Raw genomic sequence first — 25,457 nt, forward strand, 5'->3', positions numbered from 1 at the left:
GCATTCAACCTTAGACTATGTTTAAAGAAACCTGAATACTGGCTAACAAATTTATGACACAGGAAAGACTTAACTCTGTCCAAGACCTGAGACCATATATTTAAGTACTTTTATGTCTTAAAGTGGGAACTGGAGAGAAAAAGAAATAAAGTTGACACATTTATTTGGAAAAAAATTAAAACATGACTTGCTCACTTCTCTAAAATGGCAGAGGGAGAGGAAGGGAGGGAGGGAGAGTGCATGTGCAGATCTTTTCTATCCTACTTGTAATAGAGAATATCTAATCTATTACAGCTGTACAATAAGCATTTATCCCCAAATGACAAAAGTAAGTACATACCCTACAATAACAATACTTTTTTTGCCTCAAAACTTATCTGTACACAATTCTACATAAACACGTACCAACTGTAAGCAGCATATTTTTATTCGTGTGCATATCAAAAGTTTTAATGTTTGGCTTATTCAGTATAGTATTTTCCAATATAAAACTGTATACATTAGAAGAGCCTGAAAGTCAACTATTTAAACTTCCATTTCAAGAAATGAGTAAAAGAACAGTAATCCATACCCAAAGGAAGTAAAAGGAAAGGTTAAAAGCATACAAGTGGTGAGAGGGAGAGAATTAAAGCCAAAAGTTGGTTTGTGGGAAGGTTTAATGAAACTGATTAATTTCTAGGAAAGAGTGATCAAGAGAGAACACGAATGAGCGTTATCAGAAATGAAAAAGGATATGTTGTCACCACAGACCCTATGACATTATAAAATACTTTGCTAGATGAAGTGGACAAATTTCTCGAAAAACTCAATTTACCAAGACACACACACACACACACACACACACACACAATCAGAAAATTCTTCTATTAATGACAAAGTTGGATCTGCAATCAAAATCTTTCCGTATATAAAACCCCAGGCCAGCCGGGCCGGTGTGGCTCAGTGAATTGAGCATTGTCCCATGGACTGAGAGGTCCTAGTTCGATTCCAGGTCAGGGACATGCCAGGATTTCCGGTTCAATTCCCAGTAGGGGGCATGGAGGAGGCAGCTGATCAATGTTTCTCTCTCACATCAGATATTTCTCTCCCTCCCTAGAAAAAAATCAATCAAAACGTATTTTTTAAAAACCCCAGGCCAGCCCTGGCCGGTTTGGCTCAGCGGTTAGAGCGTCAGCCTGCGGTCCGGAGAGACCCGGGTTCCGTTCCCGCTAAGGGCGCGTACCTCGGTTGCAGTTTGTCCCCGGCCCTGGTTGGTTGTGCGGGTGGCAGCCACTCGATGTGTTCCTAACACATCGATGTTTCTCTCTCTCTCTCTCTGTTCCTCTCTCTCCCTCCCACTCAACCTGAACAAAAAATGGAAAAATGTCCTCGGGTGAGGATAAAAAAATAAATAAATAAATAAATAAAATAAAAATAAAAACCCCAGGCCAGATGGTTTATCCAGTAAAATCCTCCAAAAAATTAATGAATAAAAATTTTACACAAATTCATCCAGAGAATATAAAAAGAAAGTTATCACTCTGTTGAGTTTACAGACCAGCATAAAAATCTTGATACCAAAATATACTTAAGCTCTTTGCAAATATTACTTCACTTGATTCTCTTTACAACCCTATGAAAAAGTTAGGCTCTTATTATTTCCATTTTACAGATGAAAAACTGAGGCTTAGAGGTTATATAATTTACCCAGAGCAAAAAACTAGTATGGTACAAAGCTAAAAAGTGAACATAAGCAGTATGACTTCAGTCTATGCCCTTAACTGTAGGCTATGCTGGATGCTTTGCTCCAGAATTGACACAGGGTTTTAAATACTTAATGTTAATGACTGACAGTATAAGACACCAGAAAAAGAAGAAATATATTCTCAAGTGTCACCATCTACAACACTCGAGCTTTCTCATTACTGTGTTAAGACTGTAACATATTTACCTTTCTAAAATAAGTTTTATGGTTGTTTCACAAATTATTCAGAACATGTTCCATTATTTAAGTATCCCATAGTACATATACCAATGTAATTTTAGTATCTTCAAAATCCTACCTGATTCTGTTGGAGGGGGGGCTGAGACTGTCCATCAGGAGCCTGGCCCTGGTTGTCATTCCCTCCTACTGGAGAGCCACGAGTCGTGGCTGTCATACTCGACACAGGGCAGATCTTTGCAATTTTGTCTGCTTATGTAGTTGTCTTGAGAAAAGAAATTATAGTCCACTTATAGAAGATGAAGTACCAGCATTTGTCAGTCTTAGGAAGCTCCAATTCAAGAATAAACCATCTTGCACAGACCATTGCATAACCTACAAGTAGAAGAAAAAAAAGTACATTTTGTTTTAGGATGTAAAAACCATGAATTAAGAAACTTTCCAAACTTAGTATTATCAGTGAAATTAGTCAGAAGAAGGTGGTTATATAAATGAGAGGGCAAAGTGAAAAGTTCAAGTTTCATTAATACAATATTCAACTTAATAAATTCATAACAGTATATTAGCTGTTATTATCAAGGAAACATAAAAGTATAGCCTTCTGATAAAATACTTCAGTTTTCTCCTGGGATTCCAGAGTACACCAAGGTATTTAATTGCCATTTTGATTCAATCATGGAATGGCAAAAACTGTCTTCAATTTATTAATGCCTTAACTACACTGTAAAAATGTATATAACTCAAGATATACAAATGTAATAAAATCTGATTTTTAAAACCTCTCCAGGAAGCACTGCACAACTAGCATTCAACACTGGTACCAAATGGTTTTTAAACAAGCTTACAAGTGGTTTCAACAGAAACTTGAGAACTTTGGGGTAATTTTTCCTTGGAGGGGGTTCAAACTATATACAATTATTCCAATACAACTGAATCTGTCAAGTAACCAACTGTCAAGCAACCAAGACTCTCCATTTTTGGCAAGGTTTTAACCACAGGAATTGTAACAGCATGACCTGGCTATAGGGTTATAAAGGTGTATAGGGGAATGCCACCAAACCCTTCTTAATTCAATACTCATTAGACCAATATCATCTGGAGTGCTTTAAAGAACACTGATATCCAAACCCCTCCCCAGATTGAATGCATTACAATATGTGAGTAAAGCCTAGGCATCAGTACTTTTCAAAAAAACCTACCCCAGTAATTATTCTAATGTGCCAACTGACTGAGAGCTTTAGCTGATTGGTAATAGGTATGTATTTTGTTATTAAGTAAAATGACCACACTTCCCGTTTACTCTAGAACAATCTAACATTTACCTCAAACTTAAATATAATTACTTAACCCAGAGAAGGGGTTCTAACAAGATTTTGTTTCACTTGTCAATTAATCTTTCATACATGAAGTGGAAAAACAAAAGATCACATGATCGAGCAGCCTCTCTTTCACTTTTGTTTTCCATTTTTATACATCCTACATTACAAAAAGTTAAGTAGACAATCTTAAAAACCTGAAGAAACCCACCTATCTTTAGCAATTTTGGTCTGCTGGCAAATTATTTGAACAATTTTTTTTACCACTCCAAACATCAGCTAACCAATTTAACTTCATTCTTCTCCACTACAAAATTGCTCCAATCTCTTCCTTTTGTTCCCCAACTTGGACTCAAAATTGCACTGTATACTTTCCTCAATGGGTGATACTCCACAATCATCCCTATCATTGTTTCCTGGATGCCTTGGTTCTTAGTCTATAAATACGCTTGAAATCTTCTCTACTGAGAAAAAAATCAATCTCTGCCCTTCCCTTTCTCCAAAATCCTTAAAAAGAATGTCTATCTTCCCGTTCACTTCTTCCATTCTCTTAAAGTGGTGTGTCTAACTTACGAAAATTGCTTTATGCCAGTTGGTCCTAATCGAGGTCTGTGGATGGTTTGACGATGAACTCCTATAAACTTACATGCAAAGCTTTGTGAACATATAAATCTAGTGGGGTGAAAATAAGGTCTGCTCCACAGACCATCAATGCTCTAATTGACAAATCAAATGCCTGTTCCTTCACTTTCAGCATAAGACACACTGGCTGTCACTACCCCATCCTCCCTTCTTGAACCTCTGAGCTTCCTAGGTTTATACAATTCAGGATGTCCAGTTTTCTATCATTTCTACTTCTTTTAAAAGGTGAGGGGGGAGCTCGGCCAGTGTGGCTTAGTGGTTAAACGTCGACCCATGCACTAGGAGGTCAACAGTTTGGTTCCCAGTTGGGGCACATGCCCAGGTTGTGGGCCGGGTCCCTGGTGGGGGCCATGCAGTGGGCGCCAGTCGATGCTCTCTCTCATTGATGTTTCTGTCTCTCTCTCCCTCTCCCTTCCTAAGAATCAATAAAGAAAAAAAAAATTGTTTTTAAATAAAAGAGGGTAGCAGGTGGTAGTGATGTAACAAGTAGTTTTCAACACTGAAACAGAGGTGAAAACATCCACTAGACAGCTGACTCTACAAGTCTAGAATTGAAGCAAAACTTGAGGGTCTTAAACATATAGCTAATTATTCACAAAAGGATGAAAACAGCCCTGGCCAGTTTGGCTCAGCAGTTAGAGGAATGGCCCAAGGACCAAAAGAGCTGCAGGTTTAATTCCTGGTCAGGGAATATGCCCCGGCTGCTGGCTCAATCGCCAGTAGGGGGCGTGCGGAGACAGCAAATTGATGTTTCTCTCCTCACTTAAAAAAAAAAAAAATCAGTAAGATTTTTTAAAAAGTCAAGGGACAAATTATTCTACACAAAAGTATTCTGTGGATAATTTAGGGACTATCCCTTTAAACAAAATAAAGTGAATGAAAAAGGTGGCAGTGTGTAATCCCTCCCCCAAACAAAATACTTTTCTCTTAGACCACAGAACTAAATTATTTTCTATTCCATCAGCAAAACCTCAAGTTCCTTGCCATCTCTATCTCTTAACAGTCTCACTTTAATGTCCCTTGTTTTCTCATTTTCTTCTACCTCTGTCAAGTCCTCCACATTTCTAGTAATGAGGGGCAGGTACAACAGATTTCAGCACAGCACACTCTGCTCTATTCTGCTATTTTTAACAGCCATATATCTACTACGACATAAGAAATGAATACCTTTTCCTCCATATGCTAGGTTGAGAGATTTAGAGTAAGAAATTAATATGGACTAATTAAAAATAATTTCTAGACTCAAACATACCTCTCAAAATCCTACCTCTGCCCCTCATAAACTGCCTACCTTAAAGGCCTGTAACAACCCACCACAATTTTTCCACGTCTTTAAAATGGAGGTAATGCTATACACAAAAATGCCATGAAAATTACTTTAATAAAGGTGTTTTGCAAATACCAAGCACACTGTAATTTTTTTAAAATGTAATTTTCTTTTCTCTTTTTATAAAGTACTGTGCAGGATTCTTGAATATTTTAAAAAAAGAATATTTTAAGATATAATTTGGGAAGGTTTGAATGGAAAAAAAAATTATCAAAGATATGCTACAACTAAGTTATCCAAGAATAATACTGCTACCTTTCTTAATAAATGCCATTTAATACAAGTGGAGGAAACACACTGGATTCCCAAGTGGGAATCACATTGCTTTAAATTGACTACAGGAGCTTGTTTTCCAAGTCAGAGATTTGGGCACACCTAGCAGGGCTAAAACAAGCTTTCTACCAAGTTAAAGCAGCAATAGACTACACAAACCTAAAGAAACTCAATAAATATTCAAATTGTGTAAAATTTGACACAATAACCACTTCCTATTAAAAAAACACTCAAATTCAACAAATCACAATGACAACTGACTGAATGAAGTAGAGTTTTAATCTTTATATTAAGTTTTAAGTTTTACTATTAGAAAAACAACAGTACTGCCCAGCCAGTGTGGTTCAGTGGTTGGTACATTGACCCATGCACCAGGAGGTCGCTGGATTCAGGGCACATGCCCAGGATGTGGGCCAAATCCCCAGTGGGGGGCATGCAGGAGGTGGCCAATTGATATTCTTCTTCTCTCATTGATGTTTCTGTCTCTCTCCCTCTCTCCCCTTCCTCTCTCTCTAAAAATCAATAAATAAAGAAAAAAATATTTAGAAAGACAAACAACAGTACTACAAGGGTCACCAACCCCTGCCTCCCACCCTCCTCTATCACTCACATTTCATACCAAAATGCATCTTGGATTTTTTGCACTGCAAAATGTAACCAAAATGGCAATATGAGATTGCCTTCAGAACACACAGCATTTTTTCATATTCAAATTTAGCACAACATCCTCCAAGATGGGAAAAACAACATCTTTAACATTATGTTTATTTTAATCCTCACCTATGGGTATGTTTTTTTATTAAGGAGGGGTGGCGAGCACATCCATAGGTTGCCTCCTGCATGTGCCGAGACTGGGGATCAAATCCACCACCTCGGTATGTGCCCTGACCATCATACCCACAACCTTCTGGTATATAGGATGACGCTCCAACTGACTTAGCCACCCAGCCAGGGCTGGCATTATGTTCTTTTAAATAACCTAGTATTTCCATAAGCAGCAAACCACTTGTTTTAAACTTTGCTGAACTGAATTTCTATAACAGTTTTCAATGGCAAGTCCTTAATACCAGAGAAACCCCCAGGACAAAGAAGAATGCTCCTTCTCTGCTCAGTCATTATTCTATCTCTGTTCAAATGTTCCCCATATTCTAGAATCTCTCCTTCTATACAGCACATTGAAATCCTCTACAATTCCATATATATGATACTAAGGATATCAAAAGAGTTCCTTCTCTTTGTAAATTTTTCTTTTGCTACAAAAAAGTTTAAAAAACAAAGCTTAGACGGTTCAAGAAATGTGCTGAGCACTACAAAGGGCCACATATTGTTTTAAATATAAGGAAATATTACAGTGCACAGCAGGCAAATCTCTGTTCTTGTGGAATTAACATTACATATCGAGGATAGAGACAATAAACAACAGTTAACTCCAACAAATTATTTCCTTTACTGGACATCAAAATGAGTTGAGTTTCTTTAGAAAACAATTTGATAGACCATCCTTAAACTCATCCATGGAAATTATCTTAACTTGTGATTTTTACCTATTCTAGTTTTATGTACTAAAAATCAAAGGAAAAATTAATCAATTATTTTTCTTCCTATCTAATGCCTATGCCTGATATCCATAACCCTTGTTTTTCCCTTCTTAAAATACTTGACTCATCAGAGGTGAGAGACACAACTGAAATACAAGCTGTGCTTAGCCTTCACCAGACACTAGACCTCACTACTTTTGCTGATGACTGTAAAATGAAAACTTTAATTATAACTATCTTAAACTGTTATTCTGTAATACACTAGTATATAGAAAAAAATACTTAAATTATGTGAATTTAAAATTTTAACAGGAAATGGCCCTGGCCAGTTTAGCTCAGCAGTTGAGCATCGGCCTGCAGACCATAGAGTCCCGGGTTTGGTTCCCACTAGGGGAACGTACCACAAAAAAAAAAAAATTTTTTCACAGAAAATGTATAAATAATCAATTGTTCCTTCTTTATTGTAACCCAATATGAAACATCTTTTAAAGTATTAATCTTTATTTCAAAAAAACCACCATTTTGGAGTATAAAAACACTTATTTTTAAACCAATAGTACTTAGGACCTTTTTGAATTTTAATTTTATATTTCTATTGCTATGAAAGATTCAATATGCTTAAAGGCAAACTTTTTATGCACTGTAGTTTGGAAGAAAAAGTATTCTATCCTACACGATAGTTTTCCTACATGAGAAATGACACAGGGTATTGCAGGTTTGACTCACCTCCATGAACACAGAGAAACTGCCCAAACTAAAAACTGGTATGAAGCAGACCACAAAATAAAAATAGTATGTGCAGACAATCTATGCAGTAGCTGGACTCCTGGGTTTTTCTTTATCCTTTCTAAGGAAACACATTAAAATGTGAGTGGAAAATAATTATTGGGATATAATCCTGACACTAATTTTTATTTTTTATTGTTGACATTACATGTCTCCCACTTTCTCCGTTTGCACCCCCCACCGAACCCCTGCCAGGCCCTAGGCCCTCCCCATAATATTGTCTGTATCAATGGGTTATGCATATATGTTCTTTCGTTAATCTCTTCCTGTCTCCTCCCATCCCACACTGAGATCTGTTATCCTGGTTCCATGCATCCATACCCCTGGCCCTATTTTGTTAGTTTATTTTGTTCATTAGATTGCACATACTATAAGTGATGACACTAATTTTTAGACAACCTCATTTGCAAATATGGCTACTGTATTTGTTTTAACTAATTATTTAACAACCACTTATTACTACTTGTGACATACCTCACAATCAATAATATTCAGAAACTATGATCAATAACCACTCTAGTGCCCTGGCGGGCACTGCTCAGTGGTTAGAGCGCTGGCCCACGCACCAAAGGGTCACATGTTCGATTCCCAGTCAAGGGCATCATACCTGGGTTGCAGGTTTGATCCCTTGGCCATGGTCAGGGTAAGTGCAGGAGGTAACCAATTGATGTCTCTCTCACACACAGATGTTTCTCTTTTCTCTCTCTCCTCTCCCCACCTCCTCTACCTCTCCCCACTGTCTCAAAAAAAAAAAAAAAAAATCAATGGAAAAAATATCCTCTGGTGAAGATTAACCAAAAACAAAAACAAAATAAAGTTTAAAAATCACTCTAGTGGGTAAGGCAAAACAGGTTTCAGTATTTATACTATCCAAGAAATATTCTTTTGTGTACTTGTTGGTCTATTCCACTAAAGTTTCTCTGTGGCTCTATGATTCTGCATTCAATTTCAACTGAGTGTTTTTCCCCCTCACCAACCAATTATCTTCGACACCAGCTGGGTTGTCCTACAATTCAACTCAATTTTGACAATACCTACTTGGATGGAGATAGCATCAGATCCCACAGGTTAAGAGCTCAGTCCCACAAGATTGCCCTCTCCCAGCTTCAGACACCAGTTACAGTCCAGGTTGTCATCTGTGCTTCTGACTCACTTGCTATAGACTAGTAGAGGTTCCAAGGACCCCTGACTTGGGTCAGAGTAATTTGCTACAGCGGCTCACTGACCTCAGAGAAACATCTACTTTCTAAAAGCACAAACTATAAAAGGATATAACTCAGAAACAGCCCAATAGAAGAGATGCATAGTACAAGGTATGGGGAAAGGGCAAGGAAATTTCATGCCCTCTCCAGGAAGGCTACTCTCCCCAAATCTCCTGTTCACCGACCCAGAAGCTATTTGAACCCTGTCCTATCCCCCAGCCTTTGGACTTTGCAAAAGTCAAACCCCATTAACAGAACAAAAGACACCTTACCTTTAAAGCTCTCAACACTTAGGAAATTCCAATGATTTTAGAAGCTCTGTGCCAGGAACTGGGATGAAGACCAAATATATATATTTCTTATTATAAATCACAGTATCACAGGCTCCTTTCCAATTTCATCTTAATTTGTATATTACGTTACAAAGTTATGAGCACACATGTATCAGGCACAATAGTGGGTGCTTTAGTTGTATAACCTCATTTAATCACCAGGATACCTATCCCATAGGTCATTAGTACAATTAAAGAGACAAAAAACATAAGCTAAAAGACTAAGTAACTTGAGCTTGTCCAAGATGGCAGTTAGTACCATCTGTTAAGACTCCAAAGCCATTGGCTCTTTATTGCATGCAGCTTCTCTATAGCTCCCAAGATGCTGATGTACTTACTCTCTGAATTTAAAGGGGAAGAATTAAGAGGGGGGGAAAAAAACAGGTACAAGGATAAGATATTGTTCTTTCTCTTAAAAGCATGGTTACTGTCGCCCAGCTGGTGTGGCTCAGTGGTTGAGCATCAACCCATGCACCAGGAGGTGGCTGGTTTGATTCCTAGTCAGGGCACCTGCCCAAGTTGTGGGCCTGAGCCCCAGTGGGGGGCATGCAGGAGGTAGCCAATTTATTTTCTCTCTCATCGATGTTTCTCTCTCTCTTCCTCTCCTTTCCTCTCCCCCTAAAATCAATAAAGAAAAATATTTTAAAAATAAAATTTAAAAAGCATGGTTACTGTCAAGCCTGTGCCCATCCTTTCAATTATGTTTTATCTTTTTGTATTAGAAATGATCACTATGAGTCTTATTGAAAGGCAAACCAAAGCATGTCATGGCCCTGCTTAAAAAAATCTTCAAAGACCAAAATACTTTTCAAATGGTATACAAACTCCTCGAACACCTAACTCCAGCCCCAACTTGCCACTACCTGACCCAAAGCTTGTTCTAACTCCAGTTGAATTTGCCTTCTTTGTTCCTTAAAAATGTACATGCTGCTTCTGGGGCCTTTTTACAAGCAGCCTGCTGTTTTGCCCATACTGATTCAATCAGCCCCCAACTCTCCTGACAATTCATCAAGTGCAGCAGGTCCTTGAACAACCTCAATATCATTTCCTTATAATGTTGATAAGACACCAAAGAAACTTTATTCTTGTTCCTATCAATTGCCTATTGTAAGGTAAAATAGGGTTTAGTTATACATCGTTTTGCTTAAAGTCACAGGACCTACCAAAGATGTTAAGTGAGGACTTAACTGTGCATTCCTACCTGAAGCTCTTTTCTGTCATAGCATCTGTGTGATGATCTCCCCCCCACCACCAAAAAATAAAAGTTCCATAAGAATAGAAGTTATATATGAACTTTGTTCATCAAATGAATGCCAAGGATTCACTGGCACACAAAACTAAGCAGGTGCTCAAAACTAAAATGGGGATTGGGGTGGGTAGTAAAAACAAGAAGGAAGTCAAAACCCCTTCCCATCCCCATCAATTCCTTGTGTTTTTTTTTATCCTCACCCGAGGATATTTTTCCATTTTTTTGTTCAGATAGAGTGGGAGGGGGGAGAGAGAGAGAGAGAGAAAGAGAGAGAGAGAGAGAGAGAGAAAGAGAGAGAGAGAGAGAGAAACATTGATGTGAAAGGGACACATCGAGTGGCTACCACCCCCATGACCAACCAGGGCTGGGGACAAACTGCAACCGAGATATGGGCCCTTAGCGGAAACTGAACCCGGGTCTCTCTGGACCGCAGGCTGGCGCTCTAACCGCTGAGCCAAACCGGCCAGGGGCATCAATTCCTCTTTTATGAGGTGTCCAATGTTATCTTTTCCACTACCACTCTAGGTCAGACTCCAATTTTAACAGCATCCTGGCTGATCTCCACACTACCAATCTGTTTGGTATATTAATACTAAACTAACTTCCCAATACTGTCAATCTCTGAAACAATTACTGGTTTCCTCTCCTCTCTACCTTTTACATAAGAACTGTTATTCAAGGTCATTCACAATCAGCCCTAGGTTTTTTCCCAACATTGTCACTCATTCCCCAATTTCAATACCATCACACCCAGGCTGACATACTCAACATTTTAAATAAAAATTTTCTTATTAAGAGTGATTATAATAGCTAACATGAGTGTTTACTTTGTGTCAGGTTCTATTCCAAGCAAGTTATATGTACAAATTTATTTAATCCTCAGAACAAGCCTATTATTAGCCCCATTTCAGGAGTAAAGAAACTGAGACAGAGTAAATAAGCAGTCAAAGTAGAAGAGAGAGGAATTCTAACCTAGACAGTACAAGCTCCAGGGGTCTACATTTTTTAAATTGATTTTTAGAGACAGAGGAAAGTGGGGAGAGAGAGGGGGAGAGGGGGGGGGGGAGAGAGAGAGAGAAAGACAGAAAGAAACTGATGTGAGAAACATCAATTGGCTGCCTCCTGCAAGCCCCCTGACTGGGAATTGAGCCCTGACTGGGAATAGAACCGGGACCTCTCAGTCCATGGGACAACACTCAATCCACTGAGCCACACCGGCTGGGCCAGGGGTCTACATTTTTAACTACCATGCCATACATTAATGATAAAAAATAAGAAAAAAAAACTACCATTAATCTCATCATATCCCCCCACCTTGAAGATAAATTTTTTTCAAAATGCTTTTTTTAAATCCTCACCCGAGGACATTTTTCCAGCTAGAGTGGGAAGGAGAGAGAGGGAGAGAGAGAAACATCGATGTGAAAGGGACACATCGAGTGGCTGCCACCCGCACAACCCAACCAGGGCCGGGGACAAACTGCAACCAAGGTTAAGTGCCCTTAGCGGGAACCAAACTCGGGTCTCTCTGGACCGCAGGCCGACACTCTAACCGCTGTGCCAAACCGGCCAGGGCTCAAAATGTTTCTAATGCGGAAACACATTTTATAAAACTGGATTTTTCACTTTTTATAATTTCCTTATGTTAAGTATTTTCTTCTAAGTCACCGTTAATGGCTATATACCACTTTTATTTTAAAACACAATAGCTGGTTTCCTAAGAAATATGGCATATTCAAAAAACATGTTATCAAAACTATTGTTCAATAGGGAAATGAGATTTCACATTAGAGTTTAAAGTGCAGCAAGTTATTTTCAATAGCTAAGTCCACAGATATAAACCTAAACATCCCTAAGCAATGTTAAAATGTAGCCTTTGCTCAAGAGTAAAGACCAGTCTTTTCCAAACTCCACCAGCACTGCCATTATCATTAGCACAGGAATCATCATTTTTATCACACATTATGATAAATTACACACAAAACCAGTCAAGGCATCATATATTAAACACAGCCTCCTTCCCCCCGTGTGATGCTAGTTCATATCCAATCAGTAACTCAGGCTAATGTGAATGAAGATGTTTAATTAATCTTTGTTAAATTCAAATGTATTACTCGAGCTAAATGTCCATATTCTATTACTACTGCTATTAATCAGCCCCTCCAATTTTTGTATCTCAATCAGTCTGTATAGCCACTGCTACTTCCAATGGATAACTTCCTAGAAGTCATCACAACAGTACTGCATCCTGCTTTCTAAATTCTTTGCTGCAGCAGCAATTTATTCATTTAGAAATGCTTGGTAATTGGCCAAATACTCATTCAAAATTACTCCATATTAACTGTCAAGTAGTATGTACACAATTAGGATATCGGAAGCTTTTGTATGTACATAAAAGCTTCAATAAACTCCAGTATCCCTCCCAAGGCATTCTCAAACATAAATTTATTTTTATTTATTTTTATTTATTTTTAACAAATTTATTGGGGTGACACTGGTTAACAAAATTATACAGGTTTCAAGTGCACAATTCCACAACACATCATCTGTACACTATAGTGTGTGTTCACCACCCCAAGTCAAGTCTCCTTCCATCACAATTCATTCCCCCTATATACCTCCACTGCCTTCTACCCCTTTCCTCCAGCAATCCACAAATTTATTTATTTATTTTTTTTTAATACTCACCCGAGGACATTTTTCCATTTTTTTGTTCAGGTAGAGTGGGAGGGAGAGAGAGGAACAGAGAGAGAGAGAGAAACATCGATGTGAAAGGAACACATCGAGTGGCTGCCACCTGCACAACCGACCAGGGCCGGGGACAAACTGCAGCCGAGGTACATGCCCTTAGCGGGAACCGAACCTGGGTCTCTCAGGACCGCGGGCCGACGCTCTAACCGCTGAGCCAAACCGGCCAGGGCCACAAATTTATTTTTAAGTGACTGTAGGCCATGAGTAATTTAAATTAAAAATGACTTCTGAAATGGTGGCATCAGAAGTTCTGTGGACACTCTTTCCCCAATTAAACAGTAACTGGTGAAAAAAAATTTTTTTTAACATTCAAAATCTCTAATTGAAAGCATTAAAAATTGTCATAAAGGTATACAGCAAAGGAAGAAAAAACAATTTCAAGAACATCTACTGTATCTCAGTAAGAACAGTCTGTGGCACTATGAGTAAGCTCAGCAGGAGAGCTGATCCATTCCAGGTGGGTGCAACCAAGAACACCGGCTCTCTCCCCCAAGCACTCAATCAAGGTATCTCCCCAGGAAGGAAAGGCAGCTAGTATGTTTCATCGTCCCTAAGTTTGAGTTGCAAAGGCTCTCCTATCCAGGCTGCACTTGTGGAGCAGAAGCTGGACCCAGGTTCAGCAAGGAAGAATGATGTGGTCCTAATAGCCCTCACTCCATTTCACTCATAGGGCCAAAGTTCCATGCCAGGAGACAAGCTAAGAAGATCAGAGACTGCTGCTCCCACACAGTACCCTGCTCAAAAAGCAGTGTCACTCTGAGAAAAGTAGATCATTCATTGGTTTAAAGATTTTGCCCTCCCCCCCCCCCAGGGGGTGCAGGCCATAAGAGAACTCTCAAATTCTCTCAAAGTGAAAGGACTTATTTGAAACAGCACAGGGAAGTTCAAGCCTAAGGTTACACTAGAAAACAATGCAGACAGAAGGAATAAGCAATTAAGATGCTGAATGTCCCACTAGCACTGGCAACAAGCGAAACTTTAAACCAGTAGCAGTTTGCCCTGTCCAGTTTGGCTCAGCGGTTAGAGCATCGGCCTGTGGACCAGAGCCCCGGGTTCAGTTCCTGCTGAGGGCATGTACCTCGGTTGTAGTTTGTCCCCACCCAGGTTGGGGTCCTATGGGTGGCAACCAGTTGATGTGTCTCTCTCACATCAATGTTTCTCTCTCTCTCTTCCCCACTCTCTACCTCCTGCTCTATCTGAAGATAAATGCAAAAAATGTCCTCGGGTGAAGATAAAAATAAAAAAATTTAAAAAATAATGTCAAAACAAAACAAAAAAAAAACCCAGTAGCAGTTTACTAAAAACCAGAGAAGAGTCAACTAAGAACCTCCCGAACCTCCAGGTCAGAACAAACCTCAAAGACTAACCTCAAAGATTGCCATCTGAAAAGCAGAAAAACTGAATCGAAACAGACTGAAGAGCAATTAAATCCCAGGGAATCACTTAAAACAATAGAGCAGCCAGCCAGCCAACAATTAGTGGAGACTAATATTTGCATGTGATACCAACAGAGGGAGACAGTTTAACAGAGTTATCAGGGAAACAGAGAAAGTCTTGCTATAAACCCACCGTCATCCCAGGGTGAGTATGGGTGTGACTAAGGCTGTCCTTTGAAGAAGAACCAGAGTAAAAAGATTGTATCTGAGTACAGTCGGCCCTCGTTTATGGCGGTTCATCAGTTCCAGACTCTACCATGATAAATTAATTTCCGCGAAGTAGGATTATTTATACACAGCCGTCCCTCGCCACTTCACGCTTCAACTTTCAGGGCTTCACTCTATCATAGTTTTTTCAAATATAGTATAGCATTTTTAAAAACTGCGATAAAGGGAAGCCAAGAAAGTCGAGGCGCTAAGTGGCGAGGGAGGACTGTAGTCCAGCCAGTCACCAGACAAATAAGTAAGCAAATAACAAGACCCTGGGGACAGGAAGTGGTGGGGAATCAGCATTCAAAAAGTTGCTACATTATATAAAAGGTCCAGTTTCACACACACAGCAGGCAAAAGAAACCAGCCTTGAGAGGGGGCCACGTGTCATTTAGCAAAGAGTTTAAAAGAACTATTAGGAGTGTGTTCTAAGAACTAAAGGTAACAGTGCTTAAAAGTAAAGGAAAGTACGACAATGCTTAAACAGACTAATCAAGAGACGTGAGAAAAATTAACAAAACAGGACCGAATAAAACAAAAATTTAAGTAAAAAATTCAATTAACTGAAATGAAAATTTCACTGAAGTGGTTCAACAGAAGATATAAACTGTTAGAACAAAGAGTCAGCAAACTAACAGATTAACAGATTAAGCAATCTGAAGGACAGAGAAAAAAAATGAGTAGAATTGCACAGCTCAATGAACTAGTCTGAATTTATCCTACTTGGAGGTTCACTGAGCTTCTTGGATGTGTAGATTACTGTTTTCTTCATTGGATTCTGGGGAGTTCTGGCTGTAATTTCTTCAAATACTTTCCCACATTTCTGTGAAATTCTCTCTCCCCCTCCCTCTCACTCTCTCTAAAAATCAATGGAAAACATATCCTGGGGGGGGAGGGGAGGATTAACCCCACCCACCCACCCACACACACAAAACAAAGAGGTGTTGGTGAGAATGTTGGTATACACTGCTGGTATAAATGTAAATTGATATAGCCATTAAGAAAAGCAGTATGGTCCTGGCCAGTTTGGCACAGCGGTTAGAGTGTCAGCCTGTGGTCCAGAGAGACCCGGGTTCAGTTCCCACTAAGGGCACGTACCTCGGTTGCGGTTTGTCCTGGGCCCTGGTTGGGTCCTGCGAGAGGCAGCCACTCGATGTGTTCCTTTCACGTCGATGTTTTTCTCTCTCTCTCTCTCTCTCTCTCTACCTCTCTCTCCCTCCCACTCTATCTGAACCAAAAATGGAAAAATGTCCTCAGGTAAGGATTTAAAAAAAAGCAGTATGGCTCTGGACAGTTTTGCTCAGCGGTTAGAGCACAGGCCTGCAGACCAGAGGCGCGGGTTCAATTCCAGCCAAGGGCACATACCTTAGTTTCCGCTTGGTCTCTGGCCCTGGTCAGGTTCGTGTGGGAGGCAACCAGATGTGTCAGTAGATGTGTCCCTCTCACATCAATGTTTTTTCTCTCTCCCTCCCTCCCTTCCACTCTATCTGAAGACAAATGGAAAAATATCATCAGGTGAGGATTTAAAACAAGAAAAAGAAAAAAGTATGGAGGTTTGTCAAAAAATTCAAAACAGAGCTACTACTATATGATCCATCAATTCCACTTCTGGGTATTTATCCATAGAAAACAGAAACACTAATTTGAAAACATATATAGGGTGAGGCAAAAGCAGGTTTACAGTTGTGAGTACACAATGTAGTTTATTCTTATATTATTTATTATTGTATTTTCCATACAATTGTAAACGTACTTTTGCCCCACGCTGTATGTATCCACTTATTCACTGTAGCATTATTTACAATAGCCAAGACATGAATGAAAATGTCCATCAATGGATGAACAGATCAAGAAAATGTGATACATACATACATAATGGGATATTATCCAGTCATAAAAAAGGAAATCTTGTCATTTGCAACAACATAGATGAACCCTGAAGGCATTAAGTTAAGTGAAATAAATTCAACAGGAAAAGATAATACTGTATGACCTCACTTATATATGGAATCTAAAATGAAAACAAAAAAACCCAAACTCATGGTATACAGTGTCAAGATTGGTTATTGCCTTAAGCAGAGGATGGAAGAATGGGCAAAATGGGTACAAGGGGGTCCAATTTCTAGGTATAAAATAAGTCATAGGATGTAATATACAGCATGGTGACTGTGATTTGTAATATTGTCTGACATATTTGAAAGTAGCTAGGAAGCCCTGGCCCATGTGGCTCAGTTGGTTGAGCTTGTCCCATACACGGAAAGGTTGCCTGTTCAATTCCTGGCCAGGACACACACCCAGGTGTAGGATTCAACCCCCAGTGGAGGTACGGACAGCAGACAACCCATCGATGCTTCTCTATCTCCCTCTTCCTGTCTAAAATCAATAAAGACATATTAAAAAAGAAAATGTAGCTAGGAAAATGGTTCTCATCACAAGAAAACTTATTTTAACAATGTAAGTTAATGAATGTTAACTGTACTTACTGTGGGTGATCATTTTGCAATATATACCAATATCAAATCATTACATTGTACAACTAAAACTAATGTTATGTCAATTATACCTCAATTAAAAACTAAAAACAAGACTTTAACAACACTGTATATCAACTGGATCATATACAGACATCCATAGAACACTACTGAGAATGGTAGAATATACATTTTGAGTGCAAATGAACAATATAAATGTACAAATGTTTATGAATATCATAAAAATGAAAACAGACTGGTTTTTACAAGAAAACACTTGTTTTATCTTGAGCACAGAAAGTGCAACAACAACAAAGATACTGTGAAAGCTGAAATCTTGCAAGGAAAATGGGATGGGTGTTCAAATTAACTGCTCCAAATGTAAATGTAGGAATTTCTACATCTAATCTCCCCTTGAATATTTTCTGTTACAACGTTGTGAAGCCCACTAAGTCAGCAGGAAGATTGGTCTTTCTTTGAACCAAAGTTTATTTCCCTTGTCACTGATACCTATTTTTATATTTCTGCCCACTAAAACAAAGTTAATATTCACAATTTTCTATACTGCAATCCTTCAAAATACTTAGATTTATATAGTGTGCATACACCCAGATTGCTTTTCAAAAGGAAGATACACTTTTACTAAAATATTCATTTATTAAATCCTTACAAAAGGTGTGAGGTCCCTGTAAATTCCAGTCCCTAAACAAATCAACTCAATAAGCAAGTGAGCAATGGTGACTTAAAATATTAGATATAATTACATACCAAATGTCACAGATTTGCCTATTTATCATTGTTAAATGACAGGTTAGCAACTCAGTTATCTATTAACAGTTCTTACCAATCTTTATCAGTTAACACTTTTAGAAGATACTAATCCAATCATTAAATGCTGATGGAATACACTGAAAACAAAGACCTCATTTCACTTAGTCAACATTTTAAGCAAGGCAGATAGATTATCAATAATCACCATTTTCAATGTGCATCCACTGGGTACTCTTTTTACCTGATTTTCCAGTTAGATTAAGTCTCAAATGTAAAGAATTTGAAAAGGAAACCAAAGAATTTGAAGTTCCTTTTGGTCAATGAGATTATCTTCAGTAGATTGTTTACAAATAATAATTTTAAAATAACAATCTTGAGATATAATTCACATACCATATAAAGTACCCACATAATGTATACAATTCATTTGTTTTTAGTTTATTCAGAGTTGGACAGTTATAACCACAATAAATTTTAGAACATTTTCATCACCCCAAAAGAAACCCCATACCCTTTAGTATCATTCCCCAGTCCCTCCTCCCTCACTCCAGCCCCAATTTAGTCTTTCGATCTTGATAGATTTTCCTATTCTGGATATTTCATATAAATGGAACCATATAATACAGAACCTTTTGGGACTGGCTTCTTTCACCTAGCATAACTGTTTGCGAGGTTCATCCAAGTTGTAGCATTTCTTTTTATTATCAAAAAGTATTCTATTGAGCCCTGGCCGGTTTGGCTCAGCAGTTGGGAGCATCGACCTGCGGACCAAAGAGTCCCGGGTTCGGTTCCTGCTAGGGGCACGTACAAAAAAAAAAAAAAGTTTTCCATTGTATGGCACACATTTTATTTATGCATTCGTTAGATGATTATTTGTATTGTTTCTAAAATAGTTTTACACATGTAGATTCCATTAAGAGACATCTAAAAGAAAAACTATCCTTTTAAGTCTTTTTACAGTTAATCCTAAAGGTTCAAAATAACATTCTGAAATACACCACAAAGGCCAATACTCAAATCAAAAGAAAAATCAAAAGTGGAAGCTATGCCAAGTTACTGCAAATAAACTTTTTAAATAGAATGTTAAAGCAAAAATTAAAACTGAACGTTAGAAAATTTTAATGTTATTGTACAAAACTTTAAAATAAAACATTCTAATTCAAGTACGGCACCCCCCTTTATTAGACTGAGACACTATTATATTAAAGAAAGAGGCCAGAGATCAGTAATTTTTTGGACAGAAGTGATATGAAAAGTGTAAAAGCTGAAGGGAACCTCATCTTTAAAATGGGAAGGCTGCATGCTAAGGTCCCTTCTAGCTGTATTTAAGAGTACAGACGGAAGATAAATGGTCTCAGTTTGAATACCTAAACTCTGCCACTTACCTAGGTATCCAAGCCCAAAAAGTTCCTTAACATCTCTGCCTTGGTTTCCTTACAGATAAAATTGGGATGGTAGTATCTACCTTTTAGGACTGTTGTAGGAATAAAAAAAAAAGTATTATGGCCCTGGCAGGTGTCACTCAGTGGTTAGAGAGCATCGGCCCTCATACCAAAGGGTCTCAGGTTTGATTACCAGTCAAGGGCACATACCTAGGTGGCAGGTTCAATCCCTGGCCATGGTTATGGCACGTGCAGGAAGGCAACCAATCAATGTCTCTTCTCTCCCTCCTTTCCACTCTCTTAAAAAAAAAAAAAAAAAAAAAAAATCAATGGAAAAAATATCCTCGGGTAAAAAAAAATGTATTATGTATGTGAAGCAATTTCACAGTTCCTCACATACAGGTGCTAAGCATTAACCATTGTCATGAGAGATTTACAAAGTAGAATAAGAGAATTATCTAAGAATTACATTAAAAACCTGTAATTTAGCTCTGGCTAGTGTGGCTCAGTTGGTTGAGTCCCCTCCCCCCATACCTCCCATGCACCAGGAGGTTCTTAATCCCCAATAGGGGGCGGCATGCAGGAGGCAGTCAGATGTTTCTTTCTCCTTTCTCTCTCTCTGAAATCAATAAAAACATTTTTTTTTTTTTTTTTTTTTTTTATCCTCACCCGAGGACATTTTTCCATTTTTTTGTACAGACAGAATGGGAGGGAGAGAGAGGAAGAGAGAGAGTGAGAAACATCGATGTGAAAGGGACACATCGAGTGGCTGCCACCCGCACGACCAACCAGGGCCGGGGACAAACTGCAACCAAGGTACATGCCCTTAGCGGGAACCGAACCCGGGTCTCTCCGGACCGCAGGTGGGCGCTCTAACCGCTGAGCCAAACCGGCCAGGGCAAACATTTTTTTTTTTTAAAGGCAAGGTGGGAGGGGGGCTATAACTTGTTCCCTTTCACCCATATATCCCAACCTCCTCCTTAACCCTGTCTCTAGAAACCACCAATCTGTTCTCTGTATCTATGAACTTGGGTTGTTTGTTTGAAGATTCCACCTATAAGAAAGATCATATGGTATTTGACTTTCTTTGACTTACTTCACTGAGCATAATGCCCTTGAGGCCCACACATGTTGTCACAAATGGCAAAATTTCATTCTTTTTGTATCCATTCATCCATCTATGGACACACTTAGGATGTTTCCACCTCTTGGCTATGATAAATAGTGCTACAATAAACATGGGGGTACACATATATCTTTTTGAGTAAGTGTCTTCATTTTCATCAGATAAATACTCAGAAGTGGAATTTTTTGAGAAACCTCCATACTGTTTTCTGTAGTGGCTGAACCAATTTACATTTCCACCAACAGCGCACAAAGGATCCTTTTTCTCCGCATCCTTGCCAATACTTATTTCTTGTCTGTCTGGTTTATATCTGAAGGCCCTACTTTAGTCTCAAGTATTGAATCTCTCAATAGCAAAGATCTTTCCAGAGATCTTCTAAAGCCAAACATACGTATTTTTTTAATTAACAAGATGTTTAACTCCCCTTGAAACTAACAGATCAATTAAGTTCATTTTCAAAATCTGATTTCAAAGAATTCACTCTGGTGACTTTTTTTAATTTTTAAAAATATGTTTTTATTTTACTTTTTTTTTTAGAGTGAGAGGAAGGGGAGAGAGAAATAGAAACACCAATGTGAGAACTTCGATTGGCTGCCTCCTGCACAACCCCTACAGGGGATCGAGTCCGCAACCCAGGCATGTGCCCTGATCAGGAATTGAACCAGGACCCCTCAATCCATGGGACGACGCTCAGTCCACTAAGCCACACTGACCAGGCTCAACTAGTGATTTTGAGCTACAAGACTTAAAGCTGTCTACTGGTCAAAACTTAAAATTTTATACATAAGCAAGAGTTAAGTATCAGAAAGACCAATAAACATTAAAATATTCTAAACATCATTAAACACAGGCAAATGAATATTTAAGCCACAATTAGATATTCCTAAATCTCCATAAAAATGGCTCAAGTTAAAAGGACTGACAATATTAAATGTTGATATGAAGAGTAACATGAACTACATTGCTATGGGATTCTAAATTGGTACAACCAATTAATTGGGAGATCTGGTTGGCAGTATCTACTAAAGCTAATAACACATGTACCCTATAACCCAGCAATACCACTTCTGGGTGTATACCAAAAGACATGGACTAAAATAATCATGGCAACACTCTTTATAATTGGTGAAAATACTGTAAACAACCCAAATGGCCACCAACAATAGAATGGAAAAACAAACCATGGCATATTCCATACAATGACTACACGGTAAGGAAAAAGAAAAAAATTAACCAATCATATTAAGTAAGACTCAAAGGTGCATACTCTATTATTCCATTTTTATGAAGTTCAAAAACAGGCATAACTACTTAACTCATTGAAAGCTAGATCATAATATTGTGAGGCTTTTTGGGGAGTGGGGGACAGAGGCACGAGGGAGCCTTCTCAGATATGCTGGGAATTTTCTATGTTGATCTGAACGGTAGTTATACAGATACATACATTTGTAAAAATGTATCAATTGCCCAGCCAGTGTGACTCAGTGGATTTAGCGTCATCCCATGGACTGAGGGGTCCCGGTTTGATTCCTGGTCAGGGCACATGCCCAGGCTGTGGGTTCGATCCCCAATAGTGGGTGTGCAGGAGGCAGCCGATTCATGTATCTCTTTCACATCGATATTTCTACCTTCCTCTCCCTCTCTCTAAATAAATAAATGAATAACCTATTTTTAAAAAATTATCAAACTATACTTAAAATTTGCAGATTCGGCCCTGGCCAGTTTGGCTCAGCGGTTAGAGCATCGGCCTGCGCTCCAGAGAGACCCAGGTTCGGTTCCCGCTAAGGGCACGTACCTCGGTTGCAGTTTGTCCCCGGCCCTGGTTGGGTTGTGCAGGTGGCAGCCACTCAATGTGTCCCTTTCACGTCGATGTTTCTCTCTCTCCCCCCCTCCCACACTATCTGAACAAAAAAAGAAAAAATGTCCTTGGGTGAGGATAAAAAATAAAAAAATTGCAAATTCTCTGTATGCAAGCTATATCTCGATTAAAAAGTAAAAATTTTATATTAGATAAGCCACTCAAAAAATAACACAAACTTTCCTTGGGAGCCTAAGGCACTGGTTCTCAAAGTATGGATCACTAAGACCCTTTTTCAGGAGATCCAAAAGATTAAAATTGTTTTCATAATAATAAGACGTTATTTGCCAATTTCATTGTCATTCTCCCTCAGGTGTACAGTGGAGTTCTTCCAGAGGCTGCATGTTATATGATAACAGATTGAAGGCAGAAGCAGATAGAGAATCCAGCTGTCTTCTATTAGGCCAAATATGCAATATTTGCAAAAATGTAAAACAATAATACTCTTTTCCCACTAACTTTTGTTTTGGGAAAGTTAGGTGTCATTGAAAGTATTATTTACATTACCATGCAATGAGTTTTGTTATTTTTGAATGCATACGTAATTTTTTAATGTCTGTTTTAATTTCTATTATAGTAAATATCATTGGATATAACCCCACATAAATAAAAGCTCTTTGGGGTCCTCAATAAATAGAAAGGGGCCCTGACCAGCAAGTTTGAGAATAACTGGCCAAATGATAGACAATAAAAATGATAAGCTTCTTTAGTTAATTAATTCTCTTATAGTGATGAAAAATGAGATATCAACATTTTCTCGGAAACTATCTGTGCCAAACAAAATTACTGCTACCATATTTATGCACATACTTTCATTCTCAATTCAGAAAAAACAATTTCCCCTGAATATTATTTTTCCTAGTAGGCTACATCACTTTTTAACAACATTATTATTCTTAAAGTTTAAGCTAGCCTTCAGATGAAAACTTAACCAAACTTTAAGCTGCTCTGCCAGCAAATAAATTATAACCCTGGCTAACAGGTCTGTGGTCCCAAAATTCATACTAGAAGCTGTTGGCCAAGCACAATTAACCCACAGGATTCTAAATAAAAAAAAGGCTCTTCAGACACCCATGGACGAGGCGCACACACACATAAGAAAAGGAAGAGAAAACATTCAAATTATATTAACCCTCCCTTTACTTATCAATCCAACTTCTCCTACACCTATTAACCCTTTTTTTTACCTTTCCTATTTTCCTTCAGTACTTGACAATTCTCTTCTCTAGGCTCGTTTTTTCCAGGGATAGAGATAAAAATTAACTGTTCTTTGTTTTGTTTTATTTTTAAGAAGTAGCTTAGCCCTCGCTGGTGTTGTTCAGTTGGTTGAGCACCATTCCATACACCAAGATGCCACTGGTTCGATTCCTGCTCAGGACACATGCCCAGGTTGTGGGCTCAATCCCCAATAGAGGGTGTGCAAGAGGCAGCCAATCCATGTTTCACTCTCATGGATGCCCCCACCCTCAAATTAATAAAAAAAAATTTTTTTATAAAGTCATTTCTTATCCAAAACCTTGGTAGTGATCACCCAAGAGGTAAGTTAAGTGACTCACACAGAGAGCTAGACAACTGGAACTAAAACATAGCCCTTCTAACTCAAAGTCCTGTACCCTTCCACTGACTACACCATTTCCACTTAAAACATGTGTTAAAGAAAAAAAAAAAATCAACCCTCCCAAATAGGAGCCAATGGAATTATTACAACTATTTAAAGAATATGATTCATTCATCTATTTTTGTGTATTGATCTATTTTAAAAGCTGTAAAATAACACCTGCACAAAGCATGGATAGTAGATGTACGAGAGTATACCTTTGAAAGACCCCAAACCTTGATCAACAATTTAACACCCTCTAAACACCAGATTCTAGACCCCTACATTTGGGGTGGGTGGCATGGTAAGAGTTTTTCGCAGTATTTGGGAAGAGAGCAGGAAGAGATAAGATAAGGAGGTACCTGAAGAACGTGATTCTTGTGGGCTGTGCAGATGATCAGAAGCCAGAGAATCTTTCCATGATTATCCTTCCACTGACTTTATTCTTCTTCCCATGATGCACTGAGGATAACTGAGGTGATGCTCGAGCAAGAGCAATTTGAGACAGCTAACATTTATATGGCTCAAATAATGACATTCACTATCAGACAAGGAACATCCCTACAGGCAGGACAGTACAGATCCTTTCTCCAACCCTCAGTCTGGACCCACAATCCCTCTTAAGCCACAAGTCAAAAACTCAAGAATTTTGAATAATCCGCCCTGGCCAGTTGCTCAGTGGTTAGAATGTCAGCCCATGGACCAATGAGTCTCAGGTTCGATTGTGGCCAAGGGCAGGCCCCTTGGTTGGTTGCAGCTAGTTCCGGCCCTGGTCAGGGTCGTGCAGGGGGCAACCAGTGGATGTCTCTCTCTCACGTTGATGTCTCTCCACCCACCCCCACCCCTATCTGAAGGTAAATGGAAAAATATCCTCGGGTGAGGATAAAAAAAATAAAAAATAATTTTGAATAATTGATTAATAGATATCTATAAAAGACACAGTAAACAGATATATACATATTAATTAAATGAGTTCCTAGAGGTTTTTCCAATTCTCAAGTCAGAGTGCAGAAAAGTACTATAAACCCCTAATTATACCTCACCTTTTATATATATATAAGCTTTATTACACATTTGCCATACTTAATTTCCTGTTTCATTCTAATTATTTATTCACCATTGAACAAAGTCAACCAACATAAGCAGTGAGCACAACTTAACCCAGTAAGGTTAAAGATTCATATCCTAATCAGTTGCCTGTCTCAAAGATACCAAGCTGATGCACTTTTATTTTCCACTCATTTTTATTTTATTTATTTTTTATCCTCACCC

General features: G+C 38.5%; 1 protein-coding gene across 12 annotated transcripts in view; it reads right to left on the reverse strand.

Moving 5' to 3' along the window:
* USP9X (ubiquitin specific peptidase 9 X-linked) overlaps window positions 1-25,457 on the reverse strand; it is a 115,337-nt gene that overhangs the window by 80,233 nt on the left and 9,647 nt on the right. For 7 of the 12 annotated variants that reach the window (XR_004960558.1, XM_036270794.1, XM_036270795.1 and 4 more), the window contains exons 2-4: window positions 9,278-9,335; window positions 7,744-7,864; window positions 2,043-2,296 (exon numbers count right to left, since the gene is read on the reverse strand). Coding sequence is in view for 10 of the 12 variants with exons in the window: in XM_036270794.1 (XP_036126687.1) it covers window positions 2,043-2,138 (96 nt within the window). In the remaining 2 variants the exon portion in view is untranslated. Of the gene's footprint in view, window positions 1-2,042; window positions 2,297-7,743; window positions 7,865-9,277; window positions 9,336-25,457 lie in introns of those variants that run through there. The other 5 variants (XM_036270787.1, XM_036270788.1, XM_036270789.1 and 2 more) reach the window with 3 other exon arrangements.

Source organism: Molossus molossus, unplaced genomic scaffold (assembly GCF_014108415.1).
Source record: "Molossus molossus isolate mMolMol1 unplaced genomic scaffold, mMolMol1.p scaffold_m16_p_2, whole genome shotgun sequence".
Classification (NCBI taxonomy): domain Eukaryota; kingdom Metazoa; phylum Chordata; class Mammalia; order Chiroptera; family Molossidae; genus Molossus; species Molossus molossus.